We start from the raw sequence: 17,256 nt of genomic DNA, 5'->3' as shown, positions 1-17,256 counted from the left end.
GCACCAGCAAACAGCTAAAAAGTGATGCTTTAAAGTGCTTACATACAAGTGCTAGAAGCCTTTGGAGCCACTCCAATTCAACATGGTCATACTCTTTTTTTGGAAAAAAAGGGTAGAGGTGGCAAAATTTGCTGGTGATACAAAACGGCAGGTGAAATTCAATGTTGATAAGCACAAAGTAATGCACATTGAAAAACAGAATTCCAGCTATACATCTAAAATAATCGGGGCAGCCACTCCAGACCCTGCGATAGTGGGGCTGGCCTGGCAGCATCTGCCCCAGCCATCCTATGAATGGGAGGGACCCCCAGGATTACAGGGCTTGGTGTGGTGGCAGCAGCAGGGGTTGCCTCCCATCCGCTCATCATGGGGGTGCCTGGAGCCACAGACCCTGCAGCCTGTGCCACTTGGCCCCCACTGCCCTCTCCTGGCTCACTGTGCATGTCATCTCCGTGGCGTGAGGAAGCAGAGCACTCCAGCCCTGGGGGTCTCTGTCTCCTGCCACTGTGGGGAAGTGGGGCACAATGGGCGGGAAGAGTGGCAGGGCAGGGCAGAGCAGAGGACAGCAGCCTGCCAGGCCTCCTGCTCCTGCCACCCACATGGAGAGAGGTCGAGGGAAGCCCCTGCTGTCTCCACACCAGGCCCTGTAGCCCTGCAGGCCACGTTGCTTGGGGCAAGGGGTGGAACGGTGTAGGGGAGGAAGTAGGCTGCAGCACAGGGACTTGCTCCAGGCCCCATGCCTGCGACACTGGGTAGGAGGGTGCCCCAAGCCCTGCAGCCCCCTCCCCTTGGATTATCTCTGGGGATAGATAAGACGACAGAAAATAAACCCATAAACCCCTGGGATGCCCACATCTTGAATACAACATGCAGATGGGGTCACCCCATCTCAAAAACGATCTACTGGAGCTGGAAACAGTTCAGAAAAGGGCAACAAAAATCATTAAGGGTATGGAACAGGTTTCAGATGAGGAGAGATTAATAAACCTCTTTGTAGCTTAGAAAGGAGGCGACTAAAGGGGGAAGTGATAGAGATGTACAAAATCGTGACCAATGTGGAAAAAGTAAATAAGGAAGCATTAAGAACTCCTTCTCGTACCACAAGAACTAGCAGGGCCGTAGCCTATCACAAACACACAGAGCAGTCTGGGCAACAAGGCTCCCGGCCCAAGGCTGGGCCAGCTCAGCCAAAGCTGCCAGAGCAGCCACTGCTTGGCAGGTTGAAATGCTGGCATGTTCTGCGCAGTCAGCAAGTTCTTCTCTCCCTTTGGTCTTAGCCCTTCCTGGGCACTTCCCTGCTGCCTCCTGCGTACGGGGAGCTTTTTTTCACAGACCCCCTACAGCCTCCCAAACACTGTCCCATGGGAGACTCTATCCCCTCTCTGATGCCCCCACTCAGGACAGGGCTTGGGCAGCAAAGGGCAAATGTAGGACTGTTACACTGACTGCCACGGGGGGCGGGGGCAGATGAAGTGGCTCCTCCAGGGTCCCAGGTGGGCACAATTCTCCTCTCCTCCTCATGGGGCTCTTTCCCTCCAGGAGGGTTTGAATTCTGAGTCCCCAGCTGTTCACACCTCTGATTGGACTTTGTCCTCCTCAGCCCTGCAGAAAGTCCCCAGCTCTCTGGAGCTCGGCTGGGGCCCACAGCCTTCCAAAAGAGGCCCCCCACAGCCCCCGGTGACACCTCCTCCTGGCCTCTCACAACAGCCTCCATGTCAGCAAGGCTCTTGTGCAGCTCCTGTTCCCAAAGCACCAGGAAACTAGTCCCACTCCACACACCCCATCCCTGCCTGCTGTCCTCACAGAGACCAGGCCCTGTGGAGCCCTCGCGGAACAGCTCCCATGGGGCAGAAGGAAGGAAGGAGCAGACATGCTCCTCAGCTCCCCTCCGCCTGGAGAGAGAAGAGGCATTTGACTCTGTTATGGCCACCATTGTTAGCGCCTTGCTCCTTGCGTGGGAAGAAGCAGAGAATGACCCTTCCCCCAGTAATGGAGGCCCACAGATCCCAATACAGGTGATTGTCCCTCACGTTCCTCGGCAACCTCCTATCAGGGATGTGTGTCTGAGAGCACCATGAATAGGGACGACATCTCAGAGGGAGTCCTCAGCTTTCCTTGTTCATGTGGCTAATCACCCTCCCTGTTAACATTTGTGCCTACTCCCAGTTTGAATTTCTAGCTCTAGCTTCTGTCATTTGTGGCTGTTCCACTTTTCTCTGGTAGAACAACAACCCTTTAGTATCCAGCGTTTCCATAGGACCCACAAGGGAATTTCTCCACTTTAATCGAGATAGTGTCAATCCTCCCGTTGAGCAATGGAACAGGCTGAGCTCTGCACATCTCCCCCTGTACAGCGAGAGCTTCCCCAGCCCTGGAATCATTGTTACGGTTCTTTCTACGCACATTCTGATACCGCAGCATCCCAAGAGCCAGTCTGCTCCCGTTAACCAGCAGAGCCAGCCCAGCCTGGAGAGAGGAGCTGGAGGCTCTTCTGCTCCTGCATCACCCGCACAATTTTTAATTACATTTCACTGCAGACTGTTTATGGATCAGACAGGACCCGGAATAACTCGAGGGTCCCTGGCTCAGTTTGCACAGCTGGAAGCTAGGGGGGAAAATTCTCTTATTTGGTAACTGAGAATTTTGACCTGGAAACCACATGGAGACACACTATCCGTCCCACACACAGCCCTGTGCCTTGGGATCAGTTTAACAGCTAGCGTTCTAGGCCCAGACCGCTGGAGCTGCTCTTGCTGCATTCACTGCTCCAGCCTGAAACGCGTTTTGTTTTAGCTGCCACCCTGGAGGGGGAATTTCCTTACCGCTGAGCATTCTGTATCCAGAGCACAAGTTCAGCAGGACATGGAACTGATGCTTTCCATGTTGGCCTTTTAGACTCAGCTGCAGAGGGCTCCATTCAAGCTACTCAGATGAAGCTGAAAAGATCCCGACTAGCCGATGATCTCAATGAAAAAATTGCTCTCAGACCGGGCCCATTGGAGCTTGTGGAGAAGAATATCATTCCTGTTGACTCTGTTGTGAAAGAGGCAATAAAAGGTAAGTCCCAGGAGCGGCTCCTCTCATAGCCTGCATGCGTGCCTGGCATGCGGTACTGAGCACCTGGATGCGTAGCGCACAGAACACAGGCCTGAGTCCCAGCGGGACATTGCCAATGTTAAGTGAAGAGCCATGGCAGCACCTACGCTAACCTATGTTATTTCCCCCCCAACCAGCCTCAAGGGCAGCAGGTGTGTTCTCCTCAGCAGGTCTCAGAGGAGAAAGGGACTTTGCCTCCCATGAGTGTCACCCATCAAGTTGCCTTGCTAAGAGATGAGCATTTTCAGTCACCTCTGCCTGGGGTCAGCATCCCCTCCGCAAGACCCACAGCAAGCCCAGGACCTGCCCTGTGGCTACAGGCCCAGAAGAAGCAGCTGCTTCCACCAGGCTGAGCTGGACAGCCTCAGTATGGCTGGGCTCTTCCTGCCATCCCTGCACCTCACTTCCCCTGGGCAGTCTGTTTCCCTTCTTAGTGAGCCAGAGGACAACATAGATATGGGCAGCCAGGGCTCGGGAGGCACACACTACCACCCCTCCTCTGCTGCAGCAGTGCACAGCTAGCCGTTGCTTGTTGGTGGCTGGATTTTATGCCTCTTCCCAAAGTGCCTGTCTGCGAAGAGGCAGGCTGGGGGAACATCTGCCTGGGGATGGGGACGGGGACGGGGACGGGGGGTTGGGCTGTGTGTTTTGGGCGAGCCTGGTGCCCACACCTCTCCCTCAGGTGGCATTTCCACTTGTGCAAAGCAGAGGTCAGATGGGGGTGCTTTGCACCCACTCAGCACTGGTGTAAACAGTCTCAAGGCCGCAGCTCAGCAGTGCCCCAGGCGGGAGCGGCCAAGCTGTGGGGCTGTTCTCTGACACAGAGGTCAGAGGACGGACGTTAGGCTTCCCTTCCTCAGGGGACAGGAGACACACACACTGCTGCCCCTACCCTTCCACCCTCCTGCCCCGCCCCAGTGCCTGCCTCTCCGACTCACCTGGAGACTTGGGAGGGCCAGCCCAGGCTGTGCAGTTAAGGCATGAACTGCTCGCTCCTGCAGACTATGCTGCCACGCTGACTCACAAGGGGACCGTCATTTTACTGTAAAATGGACAGGGCCACATTGCACAGCCAAATGGCTGGGCCCCACAGAGTTCTCTGGGACGCAGAGGGGAGGTGCTGTGGCACGGCACGGCCCCCTGACTCTATCACTCTGTGTTGGGACTGGGCACTGGCTGGTGGGACTGGAGGAAAGACCCCGGATTCTGCAGGCCAAGCAATGCAGGGTGCAGTGCTCAAGCAGTTTCAGGGTCAGAACTGCTACAGCTAGCAGCTGTGAGGGATGGAGTCCAGCCCAGCTGCGAGTATTTCTGCCTGGGGCTGGCACTTTTCCAGACACCCACATGACAATCTACTGGTAGCCTGCTTGGCTACAAGGGCACACTGCTCAGTCAGTCCCAGGTCAGTGTCTGCAGCACTGCTGCTTTCAGTCCTGCCAGGATCGCTCCCAAGGCAGGGAGGGATTTGAAAGAGAAACTGGGAACTCAGCAGCTCCCGGCAGGGATGGGCTACGGCAGCTCATCAGGACAATATCTAGGTCCATTCACGGAGGGTTGGATTCAGCACTCTTAATCAATAGCAGTCTTGCCATGACCTTGAGTGAGGCCCTCAGAGCTGGGCCCAGGCACCCTAGGTTCCTCATTCATGGCCAATGGCTCTGCAGTCACTTCAGCCAATGGTCCCAGAGCCCTCGGCTGCTGTAGCTCTGACCCCCAGATGTGTGCATGACCAGCTTTTCGAAATCATCCTTAGCCTGTTCTTTCTCCACTGCGGGCTGCTCACCTCCTCACTGTACTGTGGTGCCCAATGCAGCAGTCTGGGAGCTGATCTTGTCTGTTAACAAAGGCAAAAAAAGCACTGAGTATTTCCATTTTTTCCACAGCACCTGCCAGTAGGTTGTCATCGTTCTCTGTAAGGGCCCCACACTTTCCTGACTTCTTGTTGCTGACACACCTGTAGAAACCCTTTACATCCTCTGCTAGCTGTGTCTCCAGCAGCACTTTGGCCTTCCTGCTTACACCCTGCATGCTTGAGTAACGTTTTTTATACTCCTCCCCTAGTCATCCAGCCCAGGTTCTACTCCTTGTGAGCTTCCTTCTTGTGCTGAAGCTCATCCCAGATTTCTCAGTTAAGCCAAGCAAACCACCTGCCATATTTGCTGTTCTTTCTGCCTGTTGGGATGGTTCATTCCTGCCCCTGCAATAAGGCTTCAGTTGAGCTGGAGCCAGTGGCAGGAGTTCTGCTCCCCAGGAACGTGGACCACATGGCTATTTTGACATTACAATGAGCCAGGAAGAAGTGTGAGAATCACGAAGCCCTTTGACTCCGGGTTCAGCTAAGAACCCAAGATATCACAGCCCATGCTGAGTCAGCTAGGCAGAGCGAAGGGAAGCCTGCAGATATTCCATTCTGTCCTGTGCAGAGGTTTCCTTTCTGGTCCCCAGCTATTGCTGCTGTCCTGGGCTTGGCATATTCTGCCCTGGTGAACTGCAAGGTTGTGCTTTTAAGGCTCAGTGTTAACCAGGACAAATCACTATAGTTCAGGGGCCCGTGTCATGTCACGCTATCTCCTGCCTGTCACTTTTCAGTCCACTAGACTTTGAAGCTGACATGTTCCAGACCTGGTGCCTACTTCGAAGGGATTTTTAAGGAAAGTTTAAGCAGAATCTCTTCAGCCATCTTTAAATGATTGAAGAGTGCAAAAATACATTTCCTGCTTTATAAAAATCTCCAGAGCCCTGTCTTCGAATGTAGCCAAGTCACAGAGAGCTGAGCTTTGGCAGGAGGAGTGCTTGGGGGCCTTTGCTGACAGGAAAACAACCTATGGTAGGCACATGTGCAAGGCATCCTGGGCATGGCCTGTGCCCACTACCCTGCCTGGGGAGCAGGGAGCCCAGAAGACCCCACAGCATGAGGGTGGGGGCAGAATAGGGCCCTGAAGGACAGAGGCAGCGTGCGTGGCCAGTAGTTTGGGGAAGGTTGTGTTGGAAACCTGGGATAGAGACCAGTGACACCTTCGGGCTTTGCTCAGTCCCTGACTCTTCTCGCCCACCAAGCACCACTAGAGTGTACAATAACCTCAGGCCTTAGAGCGGACCCACAATGGGCAGGAACAATTTGCGCTCTGTGCAGCAGCCTGCATGGTTTGTCTTCCCCAGCATTTTCTGCTCGCAAAGCATCTGTCATTGCACGGGTTTTTCTGCCCTTGCTGAGCGAACCTTCACACTGACTCCAGCCTGCATCAGCAGTAAGTGGAGCTAGCAGAGTGTAAACGTGGTGTGAGCTCAGAGTCAGACTTCTGGCCTAGGACTTTCTGAGCTCAAGTAACCTGGGCAGGCGTCTCTGAATCTTTAAGAAGGAGAGCCTTTCTCCTCAGGGCTCGTTAGGTGCTTGAATTAAATAGGGATTAACAACCAAAAGTTTTATGCTGTCTGACTGAAAATGTCTTCTCCTGTGAGAAGCTTGGGAGGCCTTGCAGTGACATCATCAGGGTAAAAGTGTGAAGAAGAACAATGTGTCCTTAGCCTCAGTTTAATCTATGCTAGGCCCACCCACACCAAAGCACCTGATCATAACTCTATGGTTACTGTAGATATCAGTGTGGGACAGAGCTTGGTTGTGCCTTACCTGTGCTTCCTCACATCTCAGTGACTTTGAAATCCTACAGAGTATTTCCTGGGTTTATGACACTATATTAGGCTAATTACAACATAGTGGTAATGGATTTTTGCCCTGATTAGTAATCTGTGCTCTCATCCTTAGCTCCAGATGAACATGGCTTGTGTCTGGAAATTAATACCTTGTTATTTGAGAAATCATCCATGGCCACATCATTCGAAGTGTGGACTCCAGCCAGCCTCAGTGCCTGCCAGCAGAAATGCAACAAGCCTTCCTGCTGCAGGCTCAGAAGGGTGGAAGGTGCCTACAGTCCTTACGCCAAGGAAGCTTGCAGCTAACTGATGGGATAGCACAGCCCAAGGAGAGGTGTGATTGCGGCTGTCTCCCGGACAGCTTCCCTGCCATGGATTTAAGGTGTCAGTCCCAGCAGAACAACCAGCAGCAGATTTGCCTCCCATGTGCAAGAATCTCACCTGGGCACAGCCACCTTGACTCTACCCCTTGTTTGCTGTTGATACACATGGAGGCAGAGCCAAGGGCACATCTTGAATAAACCTTCTGAAGTTCTTGACAGATGAGCAGTGAGTTGTGCGGCCAGAACATGACACAATGTCAGTTCTTGCATTTAGATTTATGTAGCAAAGTGCCTATGTCAAAGGAGGAGCGTGGTGTGTTTGCCAGGTCTGTGATTCTCTGGGGCCTGCAGCCCCGGCCCAGATACAGAGCAGCAGAACATTTATTTCTATTTTGAAACTTTGAGTCTTTTGTTTTTGCAAAACCAGAAAAATGATGGGATCTAAAATCATCTTCCTGTAACCTTGGAATTCTAAATGTTTACACAGCAGAAAGTACAGCTGACATATTCCTCCAATCTCTTCCAATGGGGCGAGAGGAAAGTGCTGAAACCAGCTTAGATCCCTAACGTCCTAGCAACAGGCATCAGGAGACTGGCCGTGCCCCACATAGCCGAGGGGTGAGCTAATAGCCTTCTTTTACCAGGTCCCTGTCATCACTCTGTCCAAAGCACTCAGGAGGACAATAGCCAGTGCACTAAAAACAGCCCCGGGCAAACACCTCCCTGCCAGAGATTACAGCAGAGACATGGGATCAGCGTCAGCTTTCTGGGAGCGCAAGAGAGATAAGCCCAGCATTTCCACTCCACGCCCTGGGCAGGCCCTTGGCATCAAGCAGGGAAGCAAGAGGCAGCACATTCCTGTGGTGCTCTGAATGCAGTGCCCTGGTGGGCCTGACCAAGGGCCCTACTGCTCATTGGTTTGCTGTGGAGGGGGTTTAAATGCCCCTAACTGCCAGCCCAGCTGTGCTCTGTAGCCGAGGTTAGCAATGTGCTGTGCTGCGAAGGGCTCAGGGAGGCTGGAGGTGGATAACCAGCCCTCTGCCACACTCGGTTTCCTGGCTGTCAGGACAGTGCCCACAAGACAGCAGCTGTCACTGCCTGAGCACCCTGCCCTTGGGCCAGCACTCGTGTCACACAGTGCACAGCACTTGTCGCCTCGGCCAAGGTTTGGCATACGTTGCTGTTGTGGTGCTCCAGGCCCCTGCCTGAACACCCTTCCTAGGCCTCCCAGCGTATTTTAAGACCAAGATGTGCCCCCCAGAAAAGGTTCCTTTCCATGGCCTGCCCAGAACCACAGGTGGTTTCATCAGACCGAGAGCAACTGTTCAGTGCGGCACGATCCTGATGTGGGTTGCTGGGTGTCAATGACTCCTGCAGCTTCCCAGGCACATTAGTTCAAAAGGCTTTTGGTGATGGAGGGAGTCTTCAACCAATCACTGTCTCAGACAGGCTGCCAGGTGCCACGGAGTATGTGAGCTGCTGGCAGAAGAGAGACAGGCAGACCGTGCCTTCTTGTGGAGAGCGGTGCCCATCTGCAGCCTAGAACGTACACCCTCACCTCCTGGAGAAGGGTGTGCAGACCATCGCTGGAGGAACAGAGTAGCAGCTGCAGCAGGCAGAGCCAGTGCAGAGCCCTGGAGGCAGGGGGATGGCATGGAGGGAAGCCCCCACGGGGAAAAGTTTACCCTATTGTCCCTCTCCTTGGCTGCCCTGGAGCTGAGGTTGAGGGGTTTATTCCAACCATCAGAGCCCTAGTGCTGAGGGTATTTGCACCCCGAAGTCCCTGGCAGCCCTAGCAAACCACTCATGTGTTACTCGTGATACATGAGTGTTAGTGGCGTTAAGCCCTTAGAGCCCAGTCTTCAGCGCACTATGGCTCACTGCACAGAGAGCAGCTCCCAGACTGCTCGGGGGAGTGCCTGGCCCAGCACTCAGCTGTACTCTGCATTGCAGGACCTGTCACTCTGGTAACCAGCCAAGCTCCTGTGGTATCTCCTCCCACCATGTGCCTTGGGCAGGTGGGCTCAGATTCCAGGAGCTCCTCCGGTGCCTCCCTGGGGCCAGCCAGACCAGTGACTGAGCTGGCTGTCCCACCCATGGAGCAGGTCTCTCGCCTCCGGAGAACACCTACCAGAGCACAGCCAGTGGGTGATCACGTCCATCTGGTCAGAGAGAAAGCAGAGGTCAGAGTCCATTCAAAGGGTGTTGGTGAGAAGCTGCACACTGGAGCACAGACAGGTGGATGCTGTCCCCAGCCTGCTCCCTGCCTCCAGTTATCCATCCCTTTGCTATCTGAGTGCAAAGCTGCAGGATAAGACTGAGTAGTAACGTCTGAAGCAGCAGTAACCCTTCAGTTACCCACCCTCCTGCCTGCAGCCTTCCTGGGGGCTTGCACAATAGCCTTCCTCTCTCCACACTTTGCTTATCTGCACTACCCGGGGCCAAGAACCCGTGTGCAGCGACAGTGGGGCACTGAGCTGGGCATCCAGAGGAGTAGTGCCTGGCCCAGGCTTTGCTGGGATCCCGAAACACAGATGACGGTTTGGAACATTTCTTCGGACTCCTTGTACTTTGTGCTGAGAAGCCCACGAAGGATGGGGCCTGGAGATTTGAGGCCACAGTTCCATTCAGTCTTTGACATCTCTGCAGAGGCTCCAGCCAGGCTCTGGGCCTCCCTGGGTTTCATGATTTAGACATTTGTCCCATGGGAGGAGGACTGAGACCTCACAAAACTCATTTCACTCAAACCATTAGCCCCTCTGCTGTGAAGAGTTTCATATACCCTGGAGTGGAGCCAGATTCAAACCAGCCCGTTCCTGGAGCTCCTGCCAGAGACGCCCAGTCCCTGTGTTCTTTGGAGATGAACAGCACACGTGTAGTTGCAGTTAAGCACCACTCCGTGTCCAGGCACAAAGCCCGTGGCCTGAGATGCAGAGATGCTTCCAGGGGCTCCACATCATCCCATTCATGGGAGGGGAGCAGTCACCATGCGGCATTTGTCCAGCCGTGTGCTGCCACCACGCAGTGCTGGGTCAGGCCAATGAGGGCAGGCGCCTGGGTCGCCTAGGATTTGCACAGCCATGTGGGGAGCACAAATATTGGGGCTTACTGATTGGAACGCCCCAAGTTTCCAGGGCCTGGTCCCCGCAACCTGCTCTGGGGCAGATGGATGCAAATGGGAAACAGACAAATCTCAAATAAAATTCGCTCAAGGGACAACAACCAGGAGAAGCCATGCGGCCTCTGCAGCAGAGACCAGGACCAAGATTTCAGTGGGGCAGGCTTGTCACAATCACCGCCTATTGTCCTCTTTGAGCTCTTCCCTGTTTTGTACATGAACCTGCACGGCCTGCTCCTCTGGAGCTCCAGCCATCCGTCTGAGCCGCTTGCTGACCTCTCCCGTCATGGGCTCTCCCGCTCAGCTCAGATCTCAGCTGAGGGTCTGTGAGCCCCTTACTAAGCACCTCCTCCCCTCCGGCTCCCTTCCTGGTGCCATCTCAGGTGGATGGTAAGCCAGGGCTGAGGCCTGAGGAGGTGCACTGCTGATTTGTGGCACTGGCTGGCTCAAGTAAAAGCCCTATGGTTTTATTAGGCCCATAAAATGGGCCCAGAGACACCAAACCCTGAGGTAGTTTTCTGGGAGTTGTTTCTTGGGCATGTGCATGGGAGGCCCATGTTCTCCCACCCACCTGGCTGAGCCCTTTCTGAAGCAGCAATCAGAGCATTTGTACCAAAGATGGAGCACAAAAGGCTCGACCTCCCAGCCAGGATTACCTGAAATGCCCATAGGGAGTCAAGGCTCTGTTCTCTGGGGCTATGGCTCATTCCAACAAAATTCTCCGCACCTCCTCAGCTGTGCTCAGTGTGCTCCCACGCCAGGAGCCAGGGGCTGGGCTCGTGTACCATTCGGGGTTGGTAAAGATGCTGAGTGCTAAGACTGTCTCTGTTTACACACACTGACCATTGCCTCTCTTTCACTCATGAAGGTGCCCAGGAGAGCTTCTCTAAATCAGCTGATGCCTTTTCCTTTGAAGAAGACAGTAGCAATGATGGCCTGTCTCCTGAGCAGGCCAGGAGGGAGGATTTGCAGGGCTCCACAGAATCGCCAGCAGGCACCAAAAACTCAGAGGCAATTTCCTCCACCACATCAGGGACAACTCAGGTAAGAAAAAAGCAAGTGTTCTGTGGGCAGGCCAGGGGAACCAGCTTGGGGATGCCTGTCCCACTGGCCCAGTGAGGCGCCCACCCCACACTGGGAATGCAGGAATAGTCTCCTTCCCACGGAGCTGCCCATCCCCTTGAGCAGGTGCCTTCATGCGCCAGGACTCAGGGACTTACTGCTGGGTTACTATGCAGAACCCTCCTCAAGCCCCTTGTAGCTCTGAATACAAACTCTTCTCTCTCTCCCTCACACGCACCCTTCAGCAGGGGTGGGGTCACAGGCCATTGAACCCAGAGAACCCATCAGTCGTGGCCCACACACCTGTAAAGAGCAACTTAATTTGGGGGGCGGGGGTCAGAGAGAGAAATATAAAACGTTCAGCTCACCGCTGTGGGCTTGGGTCTCCCCACACAGCAATGCAAGCTGGTGCTTGCATCTGCAGCCCTATGGGGGCACTGAAGCGCAGGGTGTCCCAGCTGCAGCATGCCAGGCCAGCACTCGCCATTCCAGTCCCTGGGCCAAGACTTGCCACGGACTGTGTGAAATGAAGTGACAGGCCAGATCCAGCCTGTGGGCCGTAGGTTCCCTATCCCTGCTCTGGAGCAGCCTTCAAGGGGAGGCTTTAAACACCTGAGGTCTCAGTGTATACAGAATGAGCTCCTCCCCACACGCCCACAGGGCCTGGGGGGGCAGGTGGCTACTAGGGAGGGGCCTCAGGAGACCCTCCCTATGCCTTGAACCCTACAGATGGCCATGAGCTCAGAGAGTCCCGCCCCGGGTGAGCAAGAGAGGCAGATTCTGGCTGTGGGGAGCTAGCATGGGGCCTCCCTCCTCGGAGTGGAGCCAGGGCAGCAACACCTGGGCTGACCACCCCTGGGAGCAGAGATGAGCCCTGCCAGTCCCAGCCTTCCTCAGCCAGGTTTCAGGGAGCTGCCAGGGGAGCTAACTGCTTCATTGCTGCCGTTGGCCTGCTTCTTTCCTTGAAGAGACAGAGTGCGAGCCTCTAGCTGGATGGCGCAGGCTGTGGCAAGGCTCCCAGCCCAGCCAGCCCTGGCCAGGGACAATCAGGTCAGAGAGTGAGAACGGGGGCTGGTGGGCAGTGTGGCCATGTGGGCGTGGAGGGAAGAAGAGAGGCCCTGTGCTTGGGCAGGCGTGACAGCTGTCCTCAGAGAGAGGCCTTGCGGGACCTGTGCAGCGGGAAAGCCCAAGTGCTCTTCTGTAGGTGCCAGATGCGTTCTGGAAGCTGCTGAAGCAGAATCCCACTCACTGAGCATCAGCAGCCTCCACTGTGAGGGTGCCATGCGTCTACTTCAGCCCCTGCCCTCACGCAGGAGGGGCGAGGCCACACACATGCATTTCTAAGCCTGTCAGAGCCTGGCTGTAGAAGGGCATATCTCCCTGTCCTCTAGTGGTTTAGACAGCAAATGCCTTTGCTGTGGCTTCCCCTCTGCCCTTTCTCTTGCTCATTCAGCATTTCGTGTGAGTAGAAGTTATTTGTATCACCGTGGCACCCACATTTCCTTGTGGCTTTGGTGACCTTACGCTTATCTGCAGCTTTTCCATTGGAGCCCACAGGCAGGAGAGGAGTCACAGCCAGAAGGCCATGAGGTGGCACACCAGGGTGAGGCTTTCCAGGTCCAAGGCTCAGCAGGGGCCATTGAGAGTGGGTACAAGCAGACAGTAGGACTGGCGAGCTGTGGGACTGTAGGGCACTTCCCCAGGCAGCTCAGCTGGAGAGCTGGGATTTGGTATTGAGAACAGTAGCATCACTGTAAGCTGGGTGCTGGAACAAGCAGGTTGGCAGTTAGCAGCTCCCCCCTGTTTGGCATTCCTGGGTCATGGTGCACCTCCGTAAGTGCAGCCAGAGAGAGCAGCTGTGCACGTGGCTTCCACTTTCTATTTACATCCACTTGTGAGGCATGGGCTAGTGCAAGAATTTGGGTGAGACCCACTCCGAGGAAAGCAGGGGGCAGCCAGCTCTGGTCATCCCAGAGAGCACTGGGGTGTTCTGCGCAAGATCCTGAGCAGCGGTTAACCTGCCAGTGATGGATTCTTGGCTCAGCAGCCCTTCGCCATTCCCGTGTCTTTGTTACACAGCGTACTTGGCATCGGGTACCTCCATTTTCCAAACACTTATGGCAGGTAGCCACGTGATTGTCCATTTGGTTTGCCTAATTGTATCAGCCCAGTACAACACTCTTACATACACCAAGGCAGGGCACAGAGAAGACTCACACTGACTCCCCTGGAGAAACCCCTGTGTTCCAAACACACGTCTAGGAAAAGCTGGATATGATTGCACGTGCAAGCTGCCCATGGGAGACACTCCATGAGCGTGACGGCAGCCAGGGCGCCAGGGGGACACAATTTCATCCCGTGTCTTTGTTCATCTCCTCTGTTTGACAAACGAGGCTTTAGTGGGTTGAGTGATGTAAATTGCCCCGGTCAGACTCTGTTGGTGCTCGGGGTGCTGGAGCATTTCATTGCTACTGGCAGGTCACCACCAGCTGTCCACATACAGATGCTAGTGTAGTGGCCGTGTTTGGGTCTCGAATGAGGTTTGACAGTGAGCAGCCTCAGGCCTCATCCGCTCTCCCCTTTACTCCCAGGCTGGAGCATGGGCAAAGGACAGAAACGTCTGAGGAGACACCAGCCTCAGCCGTGAGATCCAGGCTTGGACCTCACTTCTGATACAAGGAGCCCTGGAGGTAACTAGTGGCTCTGCAGCAGGGCTCTCAGTAGCGCAGGGCCAGGGGCCTCTGCCTGGAGGGCTGAGAGCCATGCTAGCTCAGAGACACCCACAACTGCCAACGCAAGCAACACAGCCGCTGTGGCACGGGGAGAGGAAGGGGCCGGCCACCCCGAGTATGACCCATCTGAGATGCTAGGTACATACCCAGGGTGACTGGACCCGCCTGCCATCTCCTCTGCTATGGCTACGCTTTGGTTTCCAGTGAGCTAGAGTGAGTATGTTCACCTGCTCTGGAAATGATGTCCCTGACTCAAAGAATAGCTCCATGCGCCAGAGGACACAGCCCACATGGCCTCTGCCCTGAGGCAGGCAGCTAATGCACGTTCAGGAGGATCCCCATCGACACCATGCCAATCAGCCACAGACCATGGGGGTGCTTTCACCTCTTAGGATGCTAGCTCCAGGACTAGGGAGGGAAAGATTTCCCACACAAGGTTTCTTAATCCTGCTTCATGTACTCCTCATCTCTACATGCCGCACCCTAATGGAGACTAACTCTCACTTTCAGGATCATTCCCACAGCTCTGAAAATAACATGACTGACCTGCCGTCTGTGCCAAACAGCCAGTGTGAAAGCCCAAGGCAGATGAATGGCCATCAGAGCCCACCCCTCCCAGTGCCTGCAGCAGTGAAGGTAACATACCTACCCCATCACCTTGCAAAGAGAAACAGCACAACCAGCTGAGTTTTGCTGATTAAAGTTTAGCTCTGTTTTCTTAATGCATTTTTGCAACCAGTTCCAACCCCACATTAATGAAACCCTGCCCATCCCCCAGCTGCATAGTCCTTTCAGAAAATGCTGCTGCCCACAAGGAGAGGAGCTTTGGATACTGCTGTGCATTTCACACAATAGCGGGCAGGTGGGCGGGCGGACGGCTTACACCTCCTTTCTTGCCTTCCAGTGGTTGCTATCACTAAGATTAGGAGTGGCTTCTCACTCTCTTCACATGGGCTGGGTCCTGGGTTATTTTGTGGCACCTGGTGTCTCTGCCCAAGGTGCCTCTGCACTGTGAGATCTAGCTGCATGGACCTGGCAGCTCCAGCCCCAAAGGGACAGCATCCAGTATAGAGGTCTGGCCAAGGTACTGAGAGCCAGCTGAGACCCCGGGAGGATCCCACACCACGGAGCAGTGAGCGGGGTAGGAGTCGGCAGACGGTCCTGCCTCTCCCAGTAGTTAAAAATAAAATCATAGGACTTTTATTTAAGCCAGCCAGTGCTACAACTCTGCTGCGCTCCTCCATGGGACTTAGCTAGATGCATGCTGGGAAATGGTATCCAGAAGCTCTGGTAGCCATCCATACACACGTAGTTGCAGTCCTTTTGCTAGGGCCCTCTCGTGTATGCCAGGCCTATGTGTTTGGTGTTTCCAAGGCCACCCGTGAGCATCCATGCTGCTTTGTAAATCTGGGTTTACAATTGCGGTGTCTCAGCAGGACTCAGGCTTTGATTAACCCCCAGCAGAGTCCTGGATGCCAGGCGCTTTCTGACCAAGTCAGACTGATTTGTAAGGTGGTGGAAAGGAGCTGGTGCTGTGCAGACGCACCCCTAGATACTCAGTCAGATATGTCAGGAGCTGGCAAAGCCAAGAAAATGCTCTTCCCCCACCCACCCTCCAGATGCACGACTCTCAGCTCCACACGAGTGCATTGTCTGTTTGTGGCTTCTGAGCCAGAGGGAGGAGGGGGCTACGACCAAGCCATGGGACAGATTGCCTCTGCCCCATCCTGAAGAGCTTGACGAGGAAACAAAGGCAAGGCAGACCCCTGGCCAGCAGACCTGAGCTGGGGATGGGAGGACTCTTGATGAGGAGAGGACACAGGAGGCTGACTGAAGAGAAGGGTGTTACGGGAGAAGCTCTGAAAGGGAGGTTCTGGACAAGTAGGCTTTAAAGATTAACGCCAACACTCTGAACAGCAGAGAGCAAGGAACTCCTGGGTGCTGAAGAGCAGGCAGGATGTGCTTACTGTGCCCAGCAATGCAAAGAAAGCAGACAGCCACGTTCTGTACCTGGACCAGGTTCTGGGTGGTCTTTGAGGGGACCCCCATACATCAAGGACTGCAGTGATCTAGTCTTCAGGTCCCCAGCAGAGATACCACGCACCATCACCCCATCAGCCATAACAGGCCCTTCTGGTCACTTCTCCCAGGTGGGAGCATAGGAGAAATCCCAGCTCCAGAAAGGCGCTGCCTGGTGCACCTCACACAAGAATTAAAAATGTACTGTGCTCCTAAACGCAGATCATCAGTCGTGGGATTCCATATGCTACCAACGAGAATCTTCTCTGCCTTGTCTGGACTGAGCTTTGCTTAGCTTATTGCCAGGCAAGGAAAACCTAGAAAAATTTGCATAAACATTCCCCCTGGACTCACTGCCAAAGACATTTCTCACAGCACATGCTGCTGCCCTGAAAAAGCACTTGCCCCTTCATGCTGGGATCATATCATCATGGTCATTGTTTTATTAGCGCTATCAGCAATGTTCCCACTAATCTTTTCCAGCCATGTGTGGATTTTTCCATCCATGCATGGAATAATTTTCATGAGCATTGAGGCAGGTGCAAATGTGCACCACCAGTAGAAACAAGAGGCCTATTTGTGGGTGCTCTGCTAAGCAGCTGCACGGCGTTTGACCCCCCCCCACTCCCGAGTAGCCATAAAAGTGCAAAGCTTACAGGGAGCCGTAGTTATCAGCATGCCAAGCCTCCAGGATCACACAGAAGAGTTTAGTACAGTGCATTAGAGGGCAGTCAGAACAGCATGATGAGTAGTGACTGTGCAACTTCTCAGTCCCCCATCCACGCACTGAATTGGAGTAAGCAGTGTAAATGGGTAGGTAAGAGGACTGGCCTCAAAGGGACATTTTAGTTGCTTTAGAAAGAGCAGCTTTTGGTGCCTCTCTGAGTAGGATTTATGCCATGTTGTTGTAGCTGGATCAGTCCCAAGAGATACGATTAGACCTGAAGAAGAGATCTGTGGGGCTCACAAGCTTGTCTCTCCCACCAACAGAAGCTGGCCCAATGAAAGATGCCACTTCACCCACCCTGTCTCTCCAGGCCAGATGTAGGCCTTTTGGACTAGCAGCTGTGAGAAGAAAGAATGTTCATTATTAAGCCATATTACCTCTTCTTACGTTCAGTTCTGTTCTGCTTAGGCAGATCTCCCACTGCAACAAGATTAGTGGACACATGGTGGGAGATGCATGAATGGAAAGAAAGCAGAATATCAAGGTCACAATCTGCCTTGCTGAACTGTAGCCCCAGGAATGCAATTT

At 54.2% G+C, this 17,256-nt stretch overlaps 1 protein-coding gene across 15 annotated transcripts in view; it reads left to right on the top strand.

Moving 5' to 3' along the window:
- MYOCD (myocardin) overlaps positions 1-17,256 on the top strand; it is a 295,350-nt gene that overhangs the window by 250,844 nt on the left and 27,250 nt on the right. For 14 of the 15 annotated variants that reach the window (XM_075014397.1, XM_075014387.1, XM_075014382.1 and 11 more), the window contains 3 exons: positions 2,896-3,057; positions 11,057-11,232; positions 14,493-14,618. In XM_075014397.1, the coding sequence (XP_074870498.1) occupies positions 2,896-3,057; positions 11,057-11,232; positions 14,493-14,618 (464 nt within the window). The remainder of the gene's footprint in view (positions 1-2,895; positions 3,058-11,056; positions 11,233-14,492; positions 14,619-17,256) is intronic. The other variant, XM_075014388.1, reaches the window with a different exon arrangement.

This window comes from Carettochelys insculpta, chromosome 20 (genome assembly GCF_033958435.1).
Source record: "Carettochelys insculpta isolate YL-2023 chromosome 20, ASM3395843v1, whole genome shotgun sequence".
In the NCBI taxonomy this organism is placed as follows: domain Eukaryota; kingdom Metazoa; phylum Chordata; order Testudines; family Carettochelyidae; genus Carettochelys; species Carettochelys insculpta.
Note: the sequence above shows the minus strand (reverse complement) of the source record. Positions and strands in the feature narration are given on the sequence as shown.